This window comes from Atractosteus spatula, chromosome 14 (genome assembly GCF_055471065.1).
Source record: "Atractosteus spatula isolate fAtrSpa1 chromosome 14, fAtrSpa1.hap1, whole genome shotgun sequence".
NCBI classification, from domain to species: domain Eukaryota; kingdom Metazoa; phylum Chordata; class Actinopteri; order Semionotiformes; family Lepisosteidae; genus Atractosteus; species Atractosteus spatula.
Genome location: NC_142719.1, coordinates 15,880,786 through 15,902,216, shown reverse-complemented (window position 1 = coordinate 15,902,216; position 21,431 = coordinate 15,880,786). Strand labels below are relative to the sequence as shown.

Sequence of the window (21,431 nt, the reverse complement as noted above, 5' to 3'; positions counted from 1 at the left end):
ACAGAGCTTTAAGGAATAAGACACAGGGGAGCTTGTCTCACACGATGTTCTGCCTCTGCCCTCCTCTGGCTCCTTCACTGGGGACAGACTGAGGTCGCGACACATGCTAGCGAATAGCATTGAAAACAAAGTGCCTGGTAAGGTTTTGTGGGGAGGCCAAGCGGGATAATGCGACCCCTGCTGGCCGGATCAGGTAATTGCACCAAATTGCACGTAGTAGCTGTGGACAGGAGGAGATGGTGTCCAGTGTTCACAGGTTTTACGGGCGTGGTTGTAAGTGGCGATTAACTCAAACGAGAGGGGGAAATGGTCATTTTTACCACCTAGGCAACTTCCTGCATCAATTAGGAACGCGTGAAAGCTGGAACGGAATGGAAGCAGGACATGGGTGGAGATCTGAATGGACCATCCCTGACTGAACAGCACTCCAGGGCCCCCCCCCAAAAAGAGTCGGACAATGTCAACAAAACGGATTCAGCTACGCGAGAAGGTGGCCAGTTTTGACAGGACTCTCGCTGTTAACGGATTTATCTGACGTTATCATGCACGGCCTGTTGATAAGTATTAACACAATACAGCGGGTTGGAAAAACAATTTAACGCGACAACACTACTGCTGATGTAGACGCCTTTAAAAGATGCGAGTCTGACGGTTCTACATCCAAAATGCGATCTAACCGAAAAAAAAAATATTGGCAGTGTTGAAGAATGCTTTCCCTTATTTATTCAGTTTTCCCGAGTTCTAGCACACCGTTTTGTTTTGTTTTTGGACTTTTAATCTGCCGTTTGACGCAGTTTCTCCAAATCGCGCGAAGTGCGGCTTAGGTGCGCGTCACGAGCCTCGGACGTCCAGTAATCTTGCTTCACTGTTAACCATTGAATAATTAATTACATTTGCAATTAAAATCTTGCCCTTAACTGTTTTTGTAACTACGTCTATGGGTCGTCAGCGGCGTGTTTGCGCACCATTCGAGCTGAACGCTGGTGAGGATAAGCCTTTTCAGCAACTGAATAGGGTGCCAAACGAGTGTCGGCTGCTGTCCCCAGACAGTGATTCAGAAGTCTGGGAGGAGGAATGCGCGTTGTACTGCAAGTGCTACTGATATATTCGTATTTACACGCGCCCTATTGGGATTGATTATTCAATTGTCTATGATTGTAGTTATTTCTAATCTTTCCAGATTTAAGACGCCTTTAGAGAGCCCCCCCCCGCCTCCACTGCCCAGAAATTAAAATCAGTGGGAAATAGAACCGAAAAATGAAGTGGAAGAAAAGTGACAATCCTAAAATAAAGCTGCTTTGTTTTTGGAATGTGAATATCGAGGACGCCGAGGGGTTTCATAAAGTTAAATAAGCGAAATACAAGAAGGTTCGCTGACGGGGTCGTTATTCGTCGTAACCCCCTGAAAAAGTAAATTCTGGTCACTGTTGTGTGAGATTGTAGTTTGGTTGTAGTTGGGGTTTGACGAACATGAAGCGAGAATACGAGAAATATGACACGTAAATTCTGGTCACTGTTGTGTGAGATTGTAGTTGGGGTTTGACGAACATGAAGCGAGAATACGAGAAATATGACACGTTACGCTGACCCAAGTTATCACCTGAACACCGTCAGTCTCGAATGTGCTCCAGTACTATTTTCCGATTGCGCACAGCGTGTGCGCACAGTCCTCCTGTCTGTGGAAATACGATCAAAATTTCCTATTTCGAATATCAAAATTAAGCACAATTCTGTTGAATATACGTTTTATTTTTCATTTCCATTCTCTGTATTTTATTCATATTTGTTTTCTGCAACGTAGTGATATAAAGATATTTTTTGACCGTTTTGGCCACATCTCCTGTAGTCTAAAGAATTGTGTTGCCACAATGTTGTTTTAGGGTAGCTGTAATAATTCCAACAATAAACATTTATGATGCTGAATAAAACCAGTGATGACATGATTTTCTACCACTTTTTTTCTGAGTAAAAGACTCGTCGTTAGAATCAATCTGATTCACGAACACTGGGGAAAAACCCAACAGTCTGTTTGTCTATCACTTCGTTTTCATCCAATGTCTCACCTCACTTATCTGCACTAATTCTGAAACAGCTCGCCTACAATTTTCTCAAAACAACCTCTTTTCCTTGCCTTTTCATTGCACGGGTCTATTATTTTCTTTTCTTCATTAAAAAGGTTAAATCAGTCCCCGTGATCGAAGAGGTTCCATCTGAGTAGGCTCACTGGAAAAACAAGGTTTTGTATCAAATGGATTGAAGTCAGGATTTTTGTTTTACTATTTTACTTGTTTGAGAAGTGATTTTGACATGGTAAAAGAAACATGTGCACCATCTTCAACAAGAACTTGCACACCAGCTGCAAAAAACACATGCAGAGCTCACAGTGGCTTAATTTATCTGTACTATATAGGTAAGCTATTTCCCTTACACTCACATTGACTCACTGGGCACGAGCTCTTTCTCGGATCTCACTTTTACAGCTGGGCAGACTGAAGCAATGTACCCCACTCAAGGTACAACAGGAGTGTCTACAGCATGGACTCAAACCCGCAACCTGTGAGTCATGAGTCCAGAGACTCACTCTGCTACACTGCCCCTGTATATAATAAATCTAGGGACTTATAGGTCCATCATAAACCTAAAAATAAATCATAAACTGGGTGGACTAGAAAAAAAACCATCCTTCTGAAGCATTTTACAGCAGAGCTGAAACTTGAAGTCCTGATTTTCTGAGCATTTTGACTGTTGCAGTCCTTGAAAGTAGCTATATATTAATGTGTTGAAAAAATCAAATAAATTTCAGTCTGTTTCTAAAATAGCAGAAACATGGGGGCAAGATGGCACAGGGGTTAGCATTCCTGCCCTCACAGCGCTGGGGCCCTGGGTTCAATTCCAGACCTGGGGTGCTGTCTGTGTGGAGTCTGCATGTTCTTGCTGTGTTTGTGTGGGTAACGTCTGGCTGCTAGGTTTGCTCACACAGTCCAAAACATACTGGTGGGTTAACTGCCCCCAGGTGTGAATGTGTGCATGTGTATATCTGTGTCCGCGTGTGCCCTGTGATGGACTGGCATCCAGGGTGTATCCTTCCTTGTGCCCGTTGCTTGTTGAGATAATCTCCAGCTCCCTTGCCACCCTGAATGGGAAGAAGCAGTTAGAAGATGGATGGATGGATAATAGAAACATAAAAGGCACTTGATTCATTGTTTCAAACTCTGCTTTGGTACTGTATGTCCTTTATGAGATGACTCTAGCGCTGCTGCTATCAGTGCTGAGTGCAGCCTGTTTCAATGTCCAATCCAAGGACATGCGATGGTTCTGTATTCTTTAGGATTGTGAATTTCTATCGGGCAGTGGTTTGTCAGATGTGTATGAAACACAATCTTATAATAATCATCATCATCAACAAGCCAGGTTGAGACGCATTTGCAGACGTGCCTTAAATAGCTTGAAGGTGCCGTTCATTCCAGTACCTCAGGGTGAACTTGGGACAGGCACTGCATGCCATGCAGCTCCGTGCACAGTGTTTGCCATCGCCTTCGCCCTCGATGGCGACAGTTCTGAAGTGGTTGAGAAGGCCCAGGTGACGTCGTGGTAGAGGCGTCAGTGGCAGGACCTGCCCCTCTGGACAGGGGGAAATCCCTAAGGCACAGAATCCTAAAGCTACTGCCACAGAGCTGCCAGGGGCGTCGGAACTCGTGTTTCCGGGCCCTCCGGGGCCGATCTGCAGAACTGTACGGTTTCCTCTTCCTCTCTGCGAGACCGCTGTGTGGCCTGAGCTCCGCACAACAGCACACACCTCCGAGACTCCCCCTCGCTCCCCCCTCAGCCCCACCGTCCCGACTCCCTTCCTCTGCGCTAATTATAGAAGGGGCTCTTGCACCGCAGCAGTGCCACAGGCTGCAGACCCGTGATTCGGAGGTTCTGGATCAGGACGGGTCTGCTTCCATTATCCCTGGCGCAGGTAGAACTGGTAGAGCTGGGGCTTGGACCCGAGGTCAGCGCTGTCTGTAGAACTAGTCCTCCAGGTTTTAGCAACATTAGGAATTCCTTGACGACAAGAACGACGTCCTTGAGACGTCTCCTTCGACTTACCTGGGCTGCAGGGGCCCAGTCCGACTCAGCCCGTTCTATAACCGGCCTACGAATGGGAGTAGAATGCAGCGCACGTTGGGATGTATAGTATCTTAAGATCTAAAAAATCCTTATGATCTGGGGAAAGAATGAAACTTCTTCCGAGTTTTGATCTCGGGGGAACAATGTAAAGCACTGACTTTTGTGACCTTGAAATGCAATTCTGTGTTCATATTAATCGGGGGTGGTGTGCAGCTCGATCAGAGTCCTTAACTCTATTGAAACTGAGAGACATCCAGTCATTGTGCCCATAAACGATTGCGCGGGAAAGAATCACCCGATAGCCGCAGCAAGCACTCAAAAAAAGAAAAGAATTCCAAAGAAGTGGCCTGATTCAGGGTTGCACTGCATAAGCAAGGTTTTGTCACTTGCCAAAGATTGAGAACTGATTGTGATGTTGAAGGCCCTGGGGCTGATCCCATGTAGTGTATTTTGTAATTCACCCACAAATATGAACCTCACCTGCAGCGAGAGGGAATGTGCTCACAACAGCCTCTTTGACTCTCACTGACACAGTGGAACAGAGGCTGGCCTCTGCGCTATGCAGTGCGGTCTGGCTTGAACCCGAGGTCAGCGCTGTCTGTAGAACTAGTCCTCCAGGTTTAGCGACAGTAGGAATTCCGTGATGACAAGACTCCTGAATTCCAGGAGACGTCACCTCTGGCTAACCTGGGCTGCAGGTTGTCAGCTTCCAAGAAAACTACACCAGAACCCAGAAGAGCTACAAAGTAAAAAAGTAAAACTTCCCTGTGGTTGTCTAGGAAGACAGTTAACTGTGGTTAGCTGTTCGTTGGCAGCTGTTCTTTGTTCTATTGTTTTGTATTCCCAAGAGCCTAAGATTACCATTTCAAGTGTTTTTTTTATTATCCCAGCTGAACACAACGTTACCTGTTTGAAACTGATTTGCATGGTCTAACAGCTAAGCTGACTCGTGCCAGCAAGTCTGCACTAAGGCAATGAGTTGCCGTTGCAAACACGGGAGCATAGGTGTATATCGGGAACTCTGGAGAAATGATGCTCAGGGACAAGGCGATGTGGGAAGAATGCAGGGGGCTTCATCTGCGTTAAAAAGAGCAGGACCCTATTGCGAAGTAATACACTTGGGAAACAAGCGCAGGCACGAAAGGGAGCTGACACAAACACTACAGGTTTCGTGCTACAGGCTGCAGGAGTGTCGCGGGGCAGCAAAAAGAACATTTTACAGATGAGATATTCAGAGGCAGTCATCTCTGAGGAATGAGAGAAGATCAATTGTGTGATGTTAGTGAGAGAGCTACTCAGCAGCAATAAATAGCCACAAAGCCATTGTTCTGACTGGTGTGAAGCTAGCGCCGCAGTTTCCGTATGTCTCAGATTCCATCTGTGCAGCAAGAGAACATAATTCTGCTGATATTTGTTTTGATTCCCTTTCTTACATCAAGCTGTAAATCCAGGGTCAGTACTGGGATGGGAGACATCCCAGGAGGACCTACACCATTACTGTTGGAATTTCACAACATTTTCTGGAATACAAATACTATAGTTAAAGCTTATGTACTTTCACAAAACGTTCTCAATTTGCTTTAAGCCCTCTGACCAGCAATACAGCTTGTGCATTGAGGCATTGCAACTTGCCAATCACACGAAAGCTTGTTAAGTAAAAGTGCACCTGCATAGGTCCAGGTGGAACAATGCCTGATCAGGTCACATTTAAAAAGGCCTTAATTCAAAGCTTAGGTCACTGCAAGAATAGGCCACACTTAGTTTTCTGTGTTCCATAATGCCTCGAATGTCACCAGAAGCAAGGGAGAGGGCCATTGGCATGCTGCAGGCAGGCATGTCATGTGCCAGCGTTGCCAGACACTATGGAGTAAGCTGCTCCACTGTGTCCTGACTGCAGAGAAGGTTTCAGCAGACCGGCAGGACAGATGCTGGTCCAAGATCCGGTTGCCCTCGAGTGACCACACCAGAGCAGGAACGAGACATCAGACTGGTCCATCTGAGAGATCTTTTCAGATCTGTCACCCGTACTGCTGCTGAAACTGTTGGCAGACGCAATGCCCACATCAGTGACAGGACAGTGAGGCTCCATGCTGCTGGCTTTAGAGCAAGGTGAACTGTCAGAGGCCCTCTGCTCACACCTCCTAGACGCCACAACAGACTGGCTGGGGCCAGACAGAGGCTGCGATGGACTCGTCAGCAGTGGCATCAGGTCCTCTTCATGGATGAGTCGCTCTTCAGCCTGTTCCACTCAGACAGGAGGGCCCGAGTGTGGAGGAGGAGGTGTTGAGCTTCTTTTTTTCCATCAGTATATATATATATTTGGAGTGTTTTCATTTGAATAGCTGTAAATTCAATCTTCAATTGTTAGGTTGCGGAATGTCTCTTTGTTTTTGGGTGTCTTTGTGTTTCTTGTTTCTATTAAATGACAAAGCATGCCTTTTAAAAGGAGTTAGACTGCATTTCAAAGACTTCCAACTTAGTTTCAACATGCGTCTACAGATTAAGGGAGTACTCTCCTTTTAGCGGAGAGCAGTGAGCTGCCTTTGAGTTGCTCTTTGACAGGTTGGTTTGTTTTTTTTTCTGCTTTTATTTTATGATGTTTATTTGGAGAAATACAAATAGCCCCCTCTGCTGCTCTGCGTGCAAGGAGAGACACCTGGATTTGCTCCATTGAGGATCAGCTCAGGCTTTGTGTACAGCTGTATAACAGCCCTTGGGCACGACAGATTGTATGAACTTTTAATGTGGGAGAGCTCTTGGTACGGCTGACAAAGGGAAGTACAATGTGGGTCAGTTAGCTGGCTGCTTAATCTGACATAAAGTTTGCGGTTTCTGAAGGGGAAGAGAAAAAATACGTTGTAGAATATATTACTGATCTAGACGTAAAGACCGGAAAAGCAATCGTGGCTCTGTCTGTGCACGCTAGGGAACATTGGTGTCAAATATGGATCTCTTCCCCTTAATTAGGACCTTGACTTAAACAGTTATGAAAATAAGTATTATAAATGTTGCCTCAATTAGGGTATTGAGCTAAATGCAAAAAATGAAACACGGATATCTCCAACTAGGTTGTTGAATAAAGCATTTATTCATTAACTTTGAATAATCTGTCCTTTGTCTAGGGCATTGAATTAGCTATTAAGCAGAAATAATTACCAATGCCCCTTAACTAAGCTCTTGATTTAAACATATGACATTTAATTTAAAAAGATGTACTTCATGTAGCGTCATTACGTAATAGGAAAACAGCTGCTTTGTGCAAGACAGTTGGCTTCAGGACTATATGCATTGTTTGAAACCGCTAATAAACTATTTTCTAACAGCCATAAAAAATAATTTTTATATCAGACCATTACTTATTTTTCGAAACATTACCATGTTTTTCCAACGTCTTCTCTTATATCAGGTTCCATTAGTATTTATCCTTATCTTAGTATTAGTAAAGATAAATCAGCATTTATTTATATATATATATGAAATAGTATTTATCCATACCTCCAGATCAACACGATATTTCTGTGTTATTGTTAGTGTCACAAGGAATTTCCAATTAGATCAGGGAAGTCCTGGTCCACTGTAGTAACTAGGACAATTTAATGAAATAATCCAGTGAAAATATCTAGATATTTCACTAAAATATTAAGATATTGTATATATTTAGAATGTTTAGATATATTAATAAAATAGCTAAATATTGAAAATATAGATGTATTATATGTGAATGTCGAAGCAGATAAAAAAAACTAATGATCAGAAAGCCTCTTATTCTTATTACTCTAAATGCAAAGCAGTTTAAATATGTATTGCTGCTACACATTTTAAATTTTAAACATCCTATTTTTATGTAATGGGCCATTCTTCAGACAAATGCTGTTCACCCTTTACAGCTTACTTAAAAATAAAAAAAATAAATAAATTTAACTTAAAAATGTGAAAAGCTGCAGCATGTTTGCATACACAATGTCTAAACTCAACCGCTTCATATCTGAATTCTTCTCTCAGACTTTGAGGCAAGAGGTTACGTTTCCTTTGAGGAAAATGGGGAGAGAATCTTCCCCCTTCTGGTTTTATTGATAACGAAGCACTTCCACGGGCGTTTATTCAGTAACCCTGACAACACAGAATTGTCTACAGTATATGCTCGGTATGTCCTTGGAAATTTGGGACTTGAAGATAATCTTTGAGAAGTCACAAGCAGCTCTCTAAGCGACAGCCCGCCTCTCTGAATGGGGAAAAGGCTGGAATACGGCCGGACCTAATCCGAGTTCAATGTGGATATGGCACCAGCCCTCCGCTGCTGTGCTCCTGGGACCACTGGACTCTTGGCTGGAATGTTAACAATGACTCAGGATGCAAGAACGAAAAACAGACACGGACACATGGAAGTGAACTGATTAAAATCCCAGCACATTCCATTCCCTTTATCCCAGCACACCCCTTTCCCTTATCCAAAAAGAAATAACCCAAGTGTTCTTTTGCGGCAGGGGGGAGGGATTCGCTCTTAACAGAAGCATGATGTTTAGTGTTTGTTCTGTTTTTGCAGCAGCTCCCACGCTGTGTTCGCCAAACCTGAAACCTCGTGAAAAGCAAAGCGTCTGTGTGATTTTCTGCTGTTGTTTAAAAATAGGACCCATGTTATCAGGGTTGCTGTGGTATGCAGTGGCCACCTCAGTAAACTGCTCAGTATGGTTGACACTGTCCAATTCTGTTTCGGGGAGGCAGGGGGGATCATGATAGTGAAAATGGCTCACGTTTGAAACAATGGAGACGCCTGTGTCAGAAATTCTGAAAAGGGATAATGGAATGACCTTGCGCAATAAGGCGACTGTTGCTGAGTTCTTCTGACAGACGAATACTGATAGGCAATCACTACCGCCAGCTTCGTCAGATGCTTTGCATTTTTGCAACGGCTGAGTTTTCTGTGACTGTCGGGGCTGTCGGCAGCACCGCTTAGGAAAGAGCTCTGCTGTCGCTCTCTTTGTGTCAACAAGCTCTGTGCTTGTTTTACAGATCCAGCCTGTTGTATGCCACTGAAGGAGCCAGGCCTATGTTTTTATGCTTATGTGCTGTGAAGGCTGGTAAAAGACAGAGGCCAAACATTATGAGACTGGCAGTGGAAAAGTCGCAGACAATTAAGTGAAGGCAACTGCAGTCTGAAGTGCTAAATATGGTGTCCTGTGAGGATGGTACCGTACTGATTTGTGCTACACTTTCCAAGGAAAACCGTACTGATTTTCTTTTCCTTCTTTGTGGTCAGAGATCAGGTGCTTGCAACCTGCGTTGCAGTAAACTGCTATTGCAAAGCCTGAGAGCAAGGTGTTCTGGGATTGCTCACGCCAAGCAGGTATTAATGACTGGTTTCAGAAACACCATCAGATTGAGCAGACATATCTGCTGAAGAGGAAGGCCTTTTCATCAAAGTCAATCGACGATATGCCTTTAGCAGCAAAGATGCAGCACCCTCACTGACTAGGCAGCTAATTATCGTCAATCCACCACGCATATTTTTATCAATATTGTCATTTTCATAACTGATATCTCAGCCTGCTCAGTGTTTTTATATCTAGCCGATGAAAGAGGAGATGTTTTTCTGACAAAAAAAGTAGGATCATTTTGATGATAATTACGATCATTTTCTTTAACCGTGTGTAATGCAGCATTGACTGGGGCTTTAGTGCAGATTCTTCTATAGAAATATTAGATAATTCACTGGCTAGCTCAAGATGCGTGGGAACTGCAATGCAGTAGGCGTGACAATATTTTATCTTGATGTGCATTTCACCACCACCTCCTGGCAAACTAAACTCATCCTCAGGAAGCCCAGCAACCACATGTCTGCCCACATGCTGCCTACCTCCCAAATCTCACACGCCAAGCACACACCTGGGAATCTCGTTGCTAAAAACCCTGCATCGCCTGTCTGAAAACTCCCGAGCTGTTCGGATTTGCGTGCAACTGCGTCTTGCAAAGTCTTGCAGGCGGTCTGGGCTGCAGGGCTCAGGTCACTCCGGGTGGGTGGTTGTACCGGTGGTTAGGCTTCCACTCCAGGCCCAGAGCTTTGAGGTGTCCATCACCTCACGACTTCACGACCTAGAGGCCCTCTGTGTCCAACGGTACTTGGGAAAGATTTTTTCCACAGAAAATACTCTGGATTTGGGTGCCAGACCCCTTTCCCGTCCAGGATTCTAGTAGCCAAGCACTGCAGCTACAGTGGCAGGTGTGGCCCACCTTGTGCGGTGGTGTTATACTCCATCCCTGTGGGGGTGGGGGGTGGGGGGCTACGGTCCGGCAGTTACAACAGGTCTCTTTAAAGTACCATGAGCTCTAAAATCGGGGCTAAAGGGTTGAACTGGTTTAATCTGGCAAACAGTGAGCTCAGCTGGAATGAAACCCCCAAAACAATGTGTTTGCAATTTATGTATTTTTTGTGGTGATGTGTTATATGTTATTTTCAAGAGAAGAAGAAGAAAAAACTCAAGAGGAAGCCTTCACAAGAAGCATTTCACAATTAGGCTGAGTGCCATGTGAATCTAATTCTTCGCTCCACATTGCGTGCCAGTGTGGGTAACCACTTTCAATTCACCACAAGCTTGGTATACACATATTTACACCTATGAATGCACGGACCGCATAGCACCTTCAGCGGTGCAGCGATCTGCGAAACAGCCATCCTTTTAGGGAGGGAAAAAAAAAGCCTGCCACGTTTTCACTTTGTTCATTTCATCCCAGAAAGCGCTTGCTCAATCTCATCAGTAAATGTCTGCTCCGAGCCAGAAAAAAGGGATTTTATATCCCCGGCGTGTGCTTTTGAACAAAATAGAGAAGACTGCATCAACTGAGGCTGTGGCGTTGGGAGGCAAAATAAGCATTCCCCCACAAATGAGTCTTAAAATAACATTTCGTGCTGTGTCCTCCACTGTACACTCCCACCTCCCAGTATTAATCAAGTCAAGGTCACCCTCTGGCCATACTGTTAAAAGATCACGCATAAAGCAGTATTGTTGGTCGAATCAATAAATTACGTACGTGGCCTTTGCATGACTATGATTCACTATTGTATGATATTTTTAATCTGAAGCCTCACCTCTACTTTGCATTTTTAGCATAGCGTTCTTAACAAATTGCTCTCGACGGGCACAGTTCTGCTTTGATAATTATCAAGCTTTATTATAGTAGCATGAACTTGAGCTCATGCATTATGGGTAACTCTGTATGAAGAATTAGTTTGAAATGACCAATTTTTTTCTGTGACCCGGGAATAGATCCCGATTTGACTGTTTGACAGGGCACACCACAGTAAATCCTGTGGAAGGGTAGTGTTACAGAGCTCTGTTGCTCTACACGAGACAAAGCTATCGCGAAGTGCTGTACATGGGCTACTCAGATCATCACACGACATTCGAAAATGCTCTTAAAGGCTTTTTTCAGGGGGCAGCTTCACACAATCACAACGTGCAACAATGTGTTGCAGAACCAAGAGCTGTATATACACGTTTCTAAGGGAAGTCTCTGTGCCCTTCTGGGACTGAGCTATTTTTGGAGGCAGTAACGTGTCTATTCAGCACAATAAGCTCTTGGAAAAGAGGGTCTGGGACTGCGAAGTTTCTGTTCTGCTTGATGAGGGCATTGTGAAAGCAAAACTTTACACCCACATGTCTGCTTTCGTTCATGACAAGAGTCTAACTGTACATTTGTGGCTGTGCTTCTCTGTTCAGATCAAACCATCACATAAATCACAACCCCTGGAAACAAAGGTAAAATCATCTTTGACAGATTCTTTTATTCATTTAGAGAGGTTTTGTAGGAGGTGGTGGGGATGTACACATCTCAACATCCAGCATCCTACACGGTGAAAAGTTTTAAGTTAGCAAAATGGTTGTATCCAAATTTCCATTTAAACTTCCCTTTTTAAATGCTGAGATAATAACATCTGGTGTTTTACTCACAAGTCTTAATGTCCTCGGATACATACATTAAGGACACAAGCTTTTTTTGTCTTGACTTCTGAGAACATGCCTGAACATTCATTTACTGGAGCACCAAGAGAAAACCCCAGCTGAACACGGAGTGAGCAAGCAAACTCCACACAGACAGGTGGTCCCAGCTGGGACTGATGTCAGAAACTGTTAGGCAGCAGTGCTAACCCTCACCCTTGTGCAGCCAAGAATAAAGTGAATCTGTCTGCTCCAAGCTGTCCCCAGCAGAAAAAGCTGTAATTCTGATAGACAGAGCTGTTTGAAATTTGTACTATTTAGCATGTGAGGTTGTACATGCCTTATTTTTTACAGAAATGCAGAACTGCCCCATGTGTCTTTAATAATGGAATGTTCCCAGAATCTTATCAGTAGGATTCCATAATGCACGTGACAGAGAACACATATGGTATACTGCGTTCTCATTGCATTTACACACTGCAGGGCCCAGAGTTTGAAACCCCCGTTGTCTGCAGTAAGGGTATTGCCATCACAGCATTGTTTATCAGCATTCAAATACGACAAGTGACTGCATATGCACTTATGCACATATAAGACTATTTGAGAATGCTTCAGCAATCTGCAACCACTTGCCCGATATTTTTCACACATTTTGTTCATGCGATCATGAAGCGTATTAGCTTGGCAGGATGCTCTTGCTGGTAATTGAACAGACTTCTTTTCCCAACAGCTCAGACAAGACAGATAGATTTCTTTGGTTTTGATGCTGGTTTAACAGTTCCCCTTGGTTTTGATCTAAAGGGGCTGTAATTCGGTTCAACACTTTCTAGGTCTGGTGTGAAAAGCAGACACCTGAAGATGTAAGAAGGCAACCTGTGGTTCATGGTTCACATGGGAACACAAACAGTGGTTTTTGGGTTGCCAAAAGAATAAAGCATCGGTTCTGGCTTCACTCCATGTTGTTTTGGGGCATGGGACTTGCGCTTAAACATTTCCAACTCATTCTCACTCTCTACTTTTCTTCTCTTTGCTGTGTCTGCAGGTGAGCCCATGTGGTTTCCTGGGTCCCTGGGGTGTGACACGCTGATGGCTGCGGTGTCCTCCACGTTCCAGTCCCCTCCTGGACAGCAATAATGACTTTCTGCCAGAACGCCGTCTACGGCTACACCTTCACCATGAGGAGCAAGTACGAGCAATACTACAACAATGCCATCATCTCTGAGCATTACATGTACGCCAAGAACCTCTCCAAAGAGAGGGTCCTCGACCGCGCAAAGGACAGCTTCAACTCCCTCTCAATCATCTTCATTGTGGTCTGCTGTGTCATCATCCTGGAGAACCTGCTGGTACTCATTGCCGTCTTCCGCAACAAGAAGTTCCATTCTGCCATGTTCTTCTTTATCGGCAACCTGGCATTCTCGGATCTGCTGGCCGGATCTGCGTACATCGCCAATATCTTCCTGTCCGGCCCATGGACTTTCGAACTGCTGCCAGTCCAGTGGTTCATCCGGGAGGGGACGGCCTTCATCGCCCTGTCAGCTTCTGTCTTCAGCCTCCTGGCTATTGCCATCGAGCGTTACATCGCCATCACCAAGGTGAAGGTATATGGCAACAACAAGACATGCCGCATGTTCATGCTGATCAGCACCTGCTGGGTGACCTCCATCCTGCTGGGGGGGCTGCCCATCATTGGCTGGAACTGTATCAACAGCCTGCCCGAGTGCTCGGCTCTCCTGCCCCTCTACTCCAAGAAATACATCCTGTTTGTGGTCACCATCTTCAGCATCATCCTGCTCTCCATCGTCATCCTCTACGTGCGCATCTACCTGATTGTCAAGTCCAGCCACCAGGAGGCCACCGCTACTCCGGCCTACACCCTGCTCAAGACGGTCACCATCGTCCTGGGGGTCTTCATCGTGTGCTGGCTGCCGGCATTCTCCATCCTGCTTGTGGACGTCTCCTGCACCATGTCCTCCTGCCCCATCCTCTCCAAGTCCAAAATCTTCTTTGGGGTCGCCACACTCAACTCGGCCCTCAACCCCTTGATCTACACTCTACGCAGCAAGGACATGCGCAAAGAGTTCCTCCGGGTGCTATGCTGCTGGGGCATCTTACAGAGCGGGCGCCCCCCCGATCGCTGCATGATCCAGCTGAAAAGCTCCAGCTCTTTGGATCACTGCACGTTCAAACACGAGAACCAGACCATACCCATCATGCAGGAGTGCACCACGTGTGTTTAGGGCTAAAACACAATAAGGGTGAAATACGAGCCCAAAACAAGATGGGGTAAGAGACTATAATCTATTTCCAGGTCTGTGAGTTACGAGAGGTTTTTGGTTTTGCCACTGTGGGGCTTGGGGGGGGGCGGGGGGGGACGTTTGGACTGCTCCAAAGACAGGCAGAAGACAAAGGAGACCTCGTTTGACAAAAAGACTCTTAACCCCAGGGCTTCAAGGAGTCGCACGGAGCGAGCTTAGCAGACGCAGTGGTTTGCCAGGAGCAGCAGGGCAAGGAGGAGATGTCTGCAGGCGCTCACCCTCCCCTTCAGAAGGGTTTCTGGGTGGCGATACTCAGTTGCGCTCTGTGATATCCCGCACCAGTAGAAGACTGCGAATAAAATGTGGACCCTGCAATCGGGTTTCCACCAGAATTGACACGTGTGGTCCGATTCCCACTGGGAGCTGTGACTAAGGGATCCATGATGTGTCCTGGGATTCATTTACCACTATCTTTATCCACTAACTAGGTTCCCGGGCACCTAACTGGGAACAAAGCTAACGATGACAGTGTTATAAAATTGCTTGCTTCTGTACGGTAATAATATGCTACGAGGTATTGCACAGTTCCGTTTCAAACAACTGTTAACGATCGCATGGCCTAGGCAGGTCGAAAAGGGGCTGCATTCGATGAAGTAGCATAGCCGACTCCCAGTATTTACTGAGCTGTTCCATCAAAATGGTACCCTCTGTGCCAGGGAGAATGACTTGGACCTGTATTCCGTTAACCCAACACCTTAGGAAATGTTGATGCTTCAAAGGGACGAAGCGCTCACTGTGGCCCCCTGGGAAATGTGTAAAATGCTGGAGAGGGCCAGGTTTGGGATTTGATCAATTTACCCTCCCCAAGGTATTATGTTCTTCTTCCAGCTTTTACTTGATTTTGTTTTAGAACTGACAGTATTGAAGATTAGCTTCACTATGTTTCCGGCGGGACCCCCTGCCTTCCAGGAAAAAAAATGAGAAGTTGGATCTCCACGCCCATCCAATTTAAGGAGCCATCACAAGCTTCCATAAGTACCTAACCTTAACTAGTCAGACAGTCAGTGCCCCAAGTATAACTCTCGGCAACATTTTAAAAAGAATACAAAAAAATGCACTTTGTGAGGAGTACAAATGTTCTGTTTTTATTGTTTCCTGAAGGGTTGCAGACCGTTGGCCCAGCTGCCTAAAGGCAGGGGTGCCCCCCCCCTCCCACAGGAGAGGAAATTTCCCAGCAATACTTGTAGTCGCTCATTTAATTGTCATTTTAATATTTATTTAGTATTGTTTGAACTCCGTGTCTGCCTGTGCAAATTTAAGCAAAATAAGGCAAAAGACAGGAACTACCCAGACGTCCGTATTGGCCTATTTCACAAAAAACTGACGCTTGCAAAATCTAATGGGGCTCAAACTGCCAGGCAGTGCCAGTTTCTTTCCTGCCCCTTCACCCGCAGCCAGGTCACTGACACCTAATTCATGTTGGCTCTGTCCCCCATTTAGAGGAAGGGGGTCCATCCAGATTTTAGGTCGATTAAAACAAAGAGAATCCGCAAACAAACAAAAAAAAAAGGCTTGCATCCAATACCAAACTCCTCGCACCTGCGGTCGCGCTCGCAGCAGACATCCTACAACGGCAGCGGTTCTGAGTGGCGGGTTCCTGTTTTTTTTTCAGCCTGCGTCTGGTTTAATTCCGCGTTTCCCCCCTCCGTGACAGAGTGCATGTGTTGCGCCTGCCCCCGGGAGGGAGCGTGAGCAGAGCCGGTGCGCCCGCCAATTGTTCACCCCTGTTCCTGTTTTGAGCCGCGTATCGAGCAGTGACATTAGTCTGCTTCCCGAGTTTCCACTCCCTTCATCCCTTTTTTTTAATTCAGTTTCTTTTTTGATGAAACAATCCGTACCTCTTCCTGGCAGCAAAAAAACAAAAAACAAAGCAGATGCAGTGAGTGGTCAATGATTGAGAACAATTTGATTTCGTTTGGTCATTCGTGGGTTTCTGTGATCTGAGGGTGAAAGAAAAACAAGATTAAGCGAGAGAGTGGGGTGCGTACAGTTCAGAGTCCAGGGGGACAGAACATACCTTTTGGAACCGAAACTAAACACAACGTGCACGTTAAGAAGCACACACTGCTGCTATGATCCTGTAAAGTTCGTTTTATTGTACAGAGTTTCTCCGGGTCACAGGGGGATTTGTGGGTGGGGTTCCAAAGAACAAAGATTAATGTTCAAGGTGTGTAATGTAACAGATGTTTTCATTTTTTAAAAAAAAGACAAGGAAATGTCTGATTCCAAAATGACGCGTTTACTTCTGTGTGGTGTGTGAAATTTGAGTCTCCCAGCCTTGATGTTGTTTTGTACTCTTGCGTGCTTTAATGTCAGCTCAGCGGTGGCCTGTTTGTATTCTTCTCCATCTCTCTAAATATAACAGCTTCCTAAGAGGAAGGTGCAATCAAAGAAGAATACATGCAGGGGTTTTTTAAATTGTCGGCAATCATTTAACACGCTCAGATGGGCATCAGCAACAGACACAGTACTTTTTTTTGGGGGGTGGCTGTCAGGATGGAGGGGGAGGGTTCCATACCCAGCTGAGAAACAAATTTAGCTTTAAAGAGAAACAGATTAACAATGGAGAGCGTATTTCTTCCATTGCCACTGGATCGTGATTCAGTGCAGTATTACTTTTCTCAAGAGATATCCAAACTGAATTTGGTTAGGCAAGGCCAACTGGGCCAACACAGAAACAAGACTGTTGCATTAGTAGGAGTGGCTCTGCCCAAATACACCACAGGACACGTCATGACGGATCTTCCTACTACATACAGGCCAAATGTCCCATGACCCTCCGCACTAGAGTAAGTGATAACAGGAGAGCAGGGAGGGGAAAACGGTGAAGCTCTGAATGCCACTTTAAAAAAACAAAGGGGGCAAATGAAAAAAAACTGACCTTATTTATTGGATGATTATTGTTGTATAATAGGTGTACAATACGAAGTTGCAAGTGCTGGGTCTGTGTGGTCACATACAGGACTATCGGCTGTAGCTGTCACAATGCTTGATGGGACACAAGGTAAAGTTTAAAAAAAAAACAGAGAAGCATATTCAGGCTTTGGGCTCAGTTGCTTGGTAGGTGATTGTTGCCAAAAATTCGAGAGAACTGCTTGGGTGTTACAACCAGACTGAAAAAACAGCGGTTGACCAAGAAGGCAAGAATTCAATGTGATTTTGCGTAAGGATCAACATCTGCACTGCTCAGTCAGCTTGGCTAAGCAGTAGACAGTGTGGAAACAAAACACAAGCTCATTCTCAATCTCCTGCAGGCTTGCTGGGGGCCCCATCCCAGATCCTGTTTCTGACTGGACTCATTCGTCCAGCAGAGCGTCCCACCTCGTTTCGGACTCGGCGAAAGGTCAGCCGGCAGTAATTTTTTTTTGTTTGGAAACCACTGACATCAAAAGAGTTTATTTTGTTCTTCTGTCCCACTTCGGAAGAAGAAACAGGGGAAGCTGGAGGAATTCCTGTCTTTTATGGGGGTTCCTGTTGTTTACAGGATGAGGTTAGGGAGTCGGAGAGAGGGTGACGTCAAGTCTCCTCTTCCGTATGGGAGTATTTTGGCTTCAAAAGCTCAGACGAGGAGCAAGTCGCCTCCTCTGGGGGATGCATACGTGTGTGGGTGTGTCCGGAGTGGTTAAAGGGTAGAAATCAGAAATCAGAAATAAAATGTAGAAATCACTGCCTTTGCTGCTAGGACTGTAAAAATGTTTTTGTCATAGCTCAGTTAATTTTGGGTTTTTTTATGAGAGCATCAGCAAGCTCCAGGTCTACCAGCTTTTCCAGAACTCATTGTTTTGGTCTTTTAAGGATTTTTTTTTTAAATTTCTTTAGAAGCAGGGAAAAACGTCTGCTTAAATAACTTGTAAGCAAACAGTGTGGTTGCCCACCCATCAAACTATGCCACATCTGCAACAAATTATAAAAGCGTGTTTTCTTCATTGCATTACAGGTATCATTGTTGCATCGTTTAATTTACAGTAAATAATGAAAAACAAACTAAAATAACAACGCTCAAATAAGGCAGAGCTGAATGTCATGTTGCACTAGCTTCTAAAACCAAATTGTGGGGGACAGATATTGACACCAGCACCTGACATCACAACTGACATGATGAATGTCTGACTGTAAGAGCTCTCTCGTGTGGCCGCTTGCAGACGATAGCATCTGCTCTGATATCACAGGACATGTCTGAGCACAGAAGGCACATCTGCTGTAGGTAAAGTGTTTGGACAAGGCTTGTTTCTTCCCCACCGCCGTCCTCTCTGAATCAAGCCAGGAATCTTATAAACTTCCCTAAAGTTGCCAGCAGGCCCTGTACTGGATGCCTCTGAAGTGAAGCCATATTGGTTTAGTGGTTACCCCTGCCGATCAAATGCAAAGACAACCAATGAGAAAGAGAGAAAGCACTTTGGTGGGGAAACAGAAGCAACAGAAGCAAACATTTGTGATTTCATGGTTCAGTATATGTGATCTAACCCTGTGGACTATTGTATGTTTTTTTTATTTTAAATATACAGTATATTAACTCATGTATATATGTACTGAATGTCTTAAGTGTGCAATAGTTTTTTGTGTTCTGTAGCACGCTATCCATGTTCAATCGGTACAACTTATAAGCAAAACGCTAATTTAGGTACAAATATTAAAAAAGCCTTTTGTGTTTATTTCTTTTGTAAAAAACTATTAAAACTGTCCCGGTACTTTAAAAATGATTTGCTGTTGTCCTTTCCTTCAGCAATGGGTGTATGGTGATAAAATGGCGTGTGGAATCACTGCATGAGAAAGCACTTGTTTCAAAAGCCCCGGCACTAGCTAAGCAAACTACCACTGAACTAAAAGGTGTGAGGTGCTGTAGTCATGGCTGCCTTCTTAATGCCTGTAACACAGTTCAGCTACATCTACTCCTCATAGCAAGGTCTGCAGCACACTTCAGGATAGTCTTCAGAGCACACTCCGGTGCACTCTTCAGAACACACACTGGGCACTCTTCAGAGCATACTCTGGTGCACTTATCAGAACATCCTCTGGTGCACTTATCAGAACACACTCCGGTGCACTCTTCAAAGCATACTCTGCAGCACATTTTGGAGCACTCTTCAGACCACATTTCAAGGTGCAATAAAAAACATTTCCTGAGGGTTTTTAAAAATTGTGGGCAGTCATCTAACATGCTCAGCTGGGTACACTGTAGAGCAATGCAACAGAGGTCAAAAGTTGGTTGGCTTATAAAGCTTAATCTGCACTCGTGATTCGGTGAAAGATGGCCCATGCAGAAAAAAATATACATGCACAGATACACCCTGACCTTTATAAGGAAAAAAAAATCAAATTGCTTGTCAAGTCGCCAATCACTCAACAGCAGGTGGCACCCAGATCTCAGTGAGATGTGGATAGCAGGTCAGTAGAGGTTTCTTGCAGCCTCATTTGCCCTTTAGTTAGGAGTTTTTTTCTGCCATCCACTGCCTGCAAATCTTTGGGTCTGTATGAATTCACACATTAACCAGATCTGTGGTTGCCTACAGTGATGCACCAGGGACATGTGCCAGAGACACCAGAGACATGTGCACCAACAACCCAAGGAAAAGTCCTTATCTGCTTCTCTTTCCAGAATGATAGGAGCAATGGGAATGTGCTTTGTTGCCCAGGGCAGGATGGTTCACTCCTTACAGCACATACCACTCTGTAATACTTGATAGGGCACGGACCTGCACACACATTTACAGCAACATCTGAAGGCTATTACGGTTAAAACTTTCTGTGTCCTCTATGAGTACTTCTGCTAGAACCTTCCATAATCCTGTCTTTTTAGACCATAAACACAAATAAGCAAGTTACAGGAAACTGCCCTTTACATGCATGTAATTTCAACTTTGCTTGCTCTGCTACAGCCCCTCGAAGATGATAGTTTATAGTTATAGTAAAGAGTGCCACGTCACTTGCCTGTGTAAAGATTGTGAGGTGTAAAATAGACGATACTTTAAGTCAAATTAAGCTCCCTGTGAGTGGACAGATTACAGGTAAAGTGCATCAAATTTCATTACAGTGAAAGGGGACATTGAAACACGGTCACGGAAGGAAAAGGTCGCTCTTACTGTGTTACCACAGTGGTGTGGAAGCACCATTCAAAATGAAGCTGGTTTCCAGCTGCCCATAATCACTGGACAGAGACAGAGACTTGAGATACCATTTCCTTTGGAACAGCCAATTGTATAGAGGAAGAAGCTGTTTCTTTTTAAGGGGGTTTGTCCCAGGATAACTGACTCACTCTAGCATGCCTGGGGGACAATGGTCAAGTTCGGGACATTATGCAATTGTCCAATGCCCTGTCCATGATCCTCTCCACCATTTGGCTTAGGCCTGTCTTTTCTTGGCACACTTTCATCCTTGTCCATTATTCCCGGAAAAACCCACGCACACAAGCTGTCCACTTTAAGGGAGAAGTTAAAATGCACAAATAAAAATGTAAAAAACCAGACTGATTCTGTGCACACTCGCTTACAGGCTTTTAGCACAGGTGTCCTCTGAGCTTTCACTTCGTTGCCCTACAGAAACAGCCTCTCTCGATTCCTGTAACATACAAATTGTCATGGCCATACCTGAAATACAAATTCACAAGACCACCTCACAGCGGGAGGTGCAGATATCAGCCAATGATAATGATATATCTTTTGCTTCGGCGTCCTTATTTTTACTTGTGTTTGTGAGGTTTTCACACACATTTCCTATGATGGTTGTTTTGAGAACCTCAGTAACCCCTGCTGAAGCCTGCTACGGTGTCCCGCTGACAGAGGCATCGGACAGAGCTACAAGACCACAGTGGGAGAAAAAAGGTTGAAGAACACAGGGGATTGCCTCGGCCATGGTAAAAAAAAGCTACAGCAAACCAAAGTGATTCAACAAAACCAAGCGCCGTAAAAACCCTCACCAGGGAGAAGTTCATTTAACTTGCGTAACACCCGATTGCTTCTCTGGGTCAGATCATGTGTATATTAGGACTTGGTCCCTTAAGGATTTTTCCAGCGTCTTGTTTCCCGGTTTCCTGCCAGTATTCCAGGACTCTTGATGGGAATGAGAAACA

At 44.8% G+C, this 21,431-nt stretch overlaps 1 protein-coding gene across 2 annotated transcripts in view; it reads left to right on the top strand.

Moving 5' to 3' along the window:
* Window positions 1–19,062, top strand: part of s1pr2 (sphingosine-1-phosphate receptor 2) — a 44,079-nt gene extending 25,017 nt beyond the window's left edge. For both annotated transcript variants that reach the window (XM_088933260.1, XM_088933261.1), the window contains exon 2: window positions 13,090–19,062. In XM_088933260.1, the coding sequence (XP_088789386.1) occupies window positions 13,181–14,287 (1,107 nt within the window). In that variant the 5' untranslated portion in view covers window positions 13,090–13,180 and the 3' untranslated portion in view covers window positions 14,288–19,062. The remainder of the gene's footprint in view (window positions 1–13,089) is intronic.
* The last annotated feature ends 2,369 nt before the right edge of the window (window positions 19,063–21,431 follow it).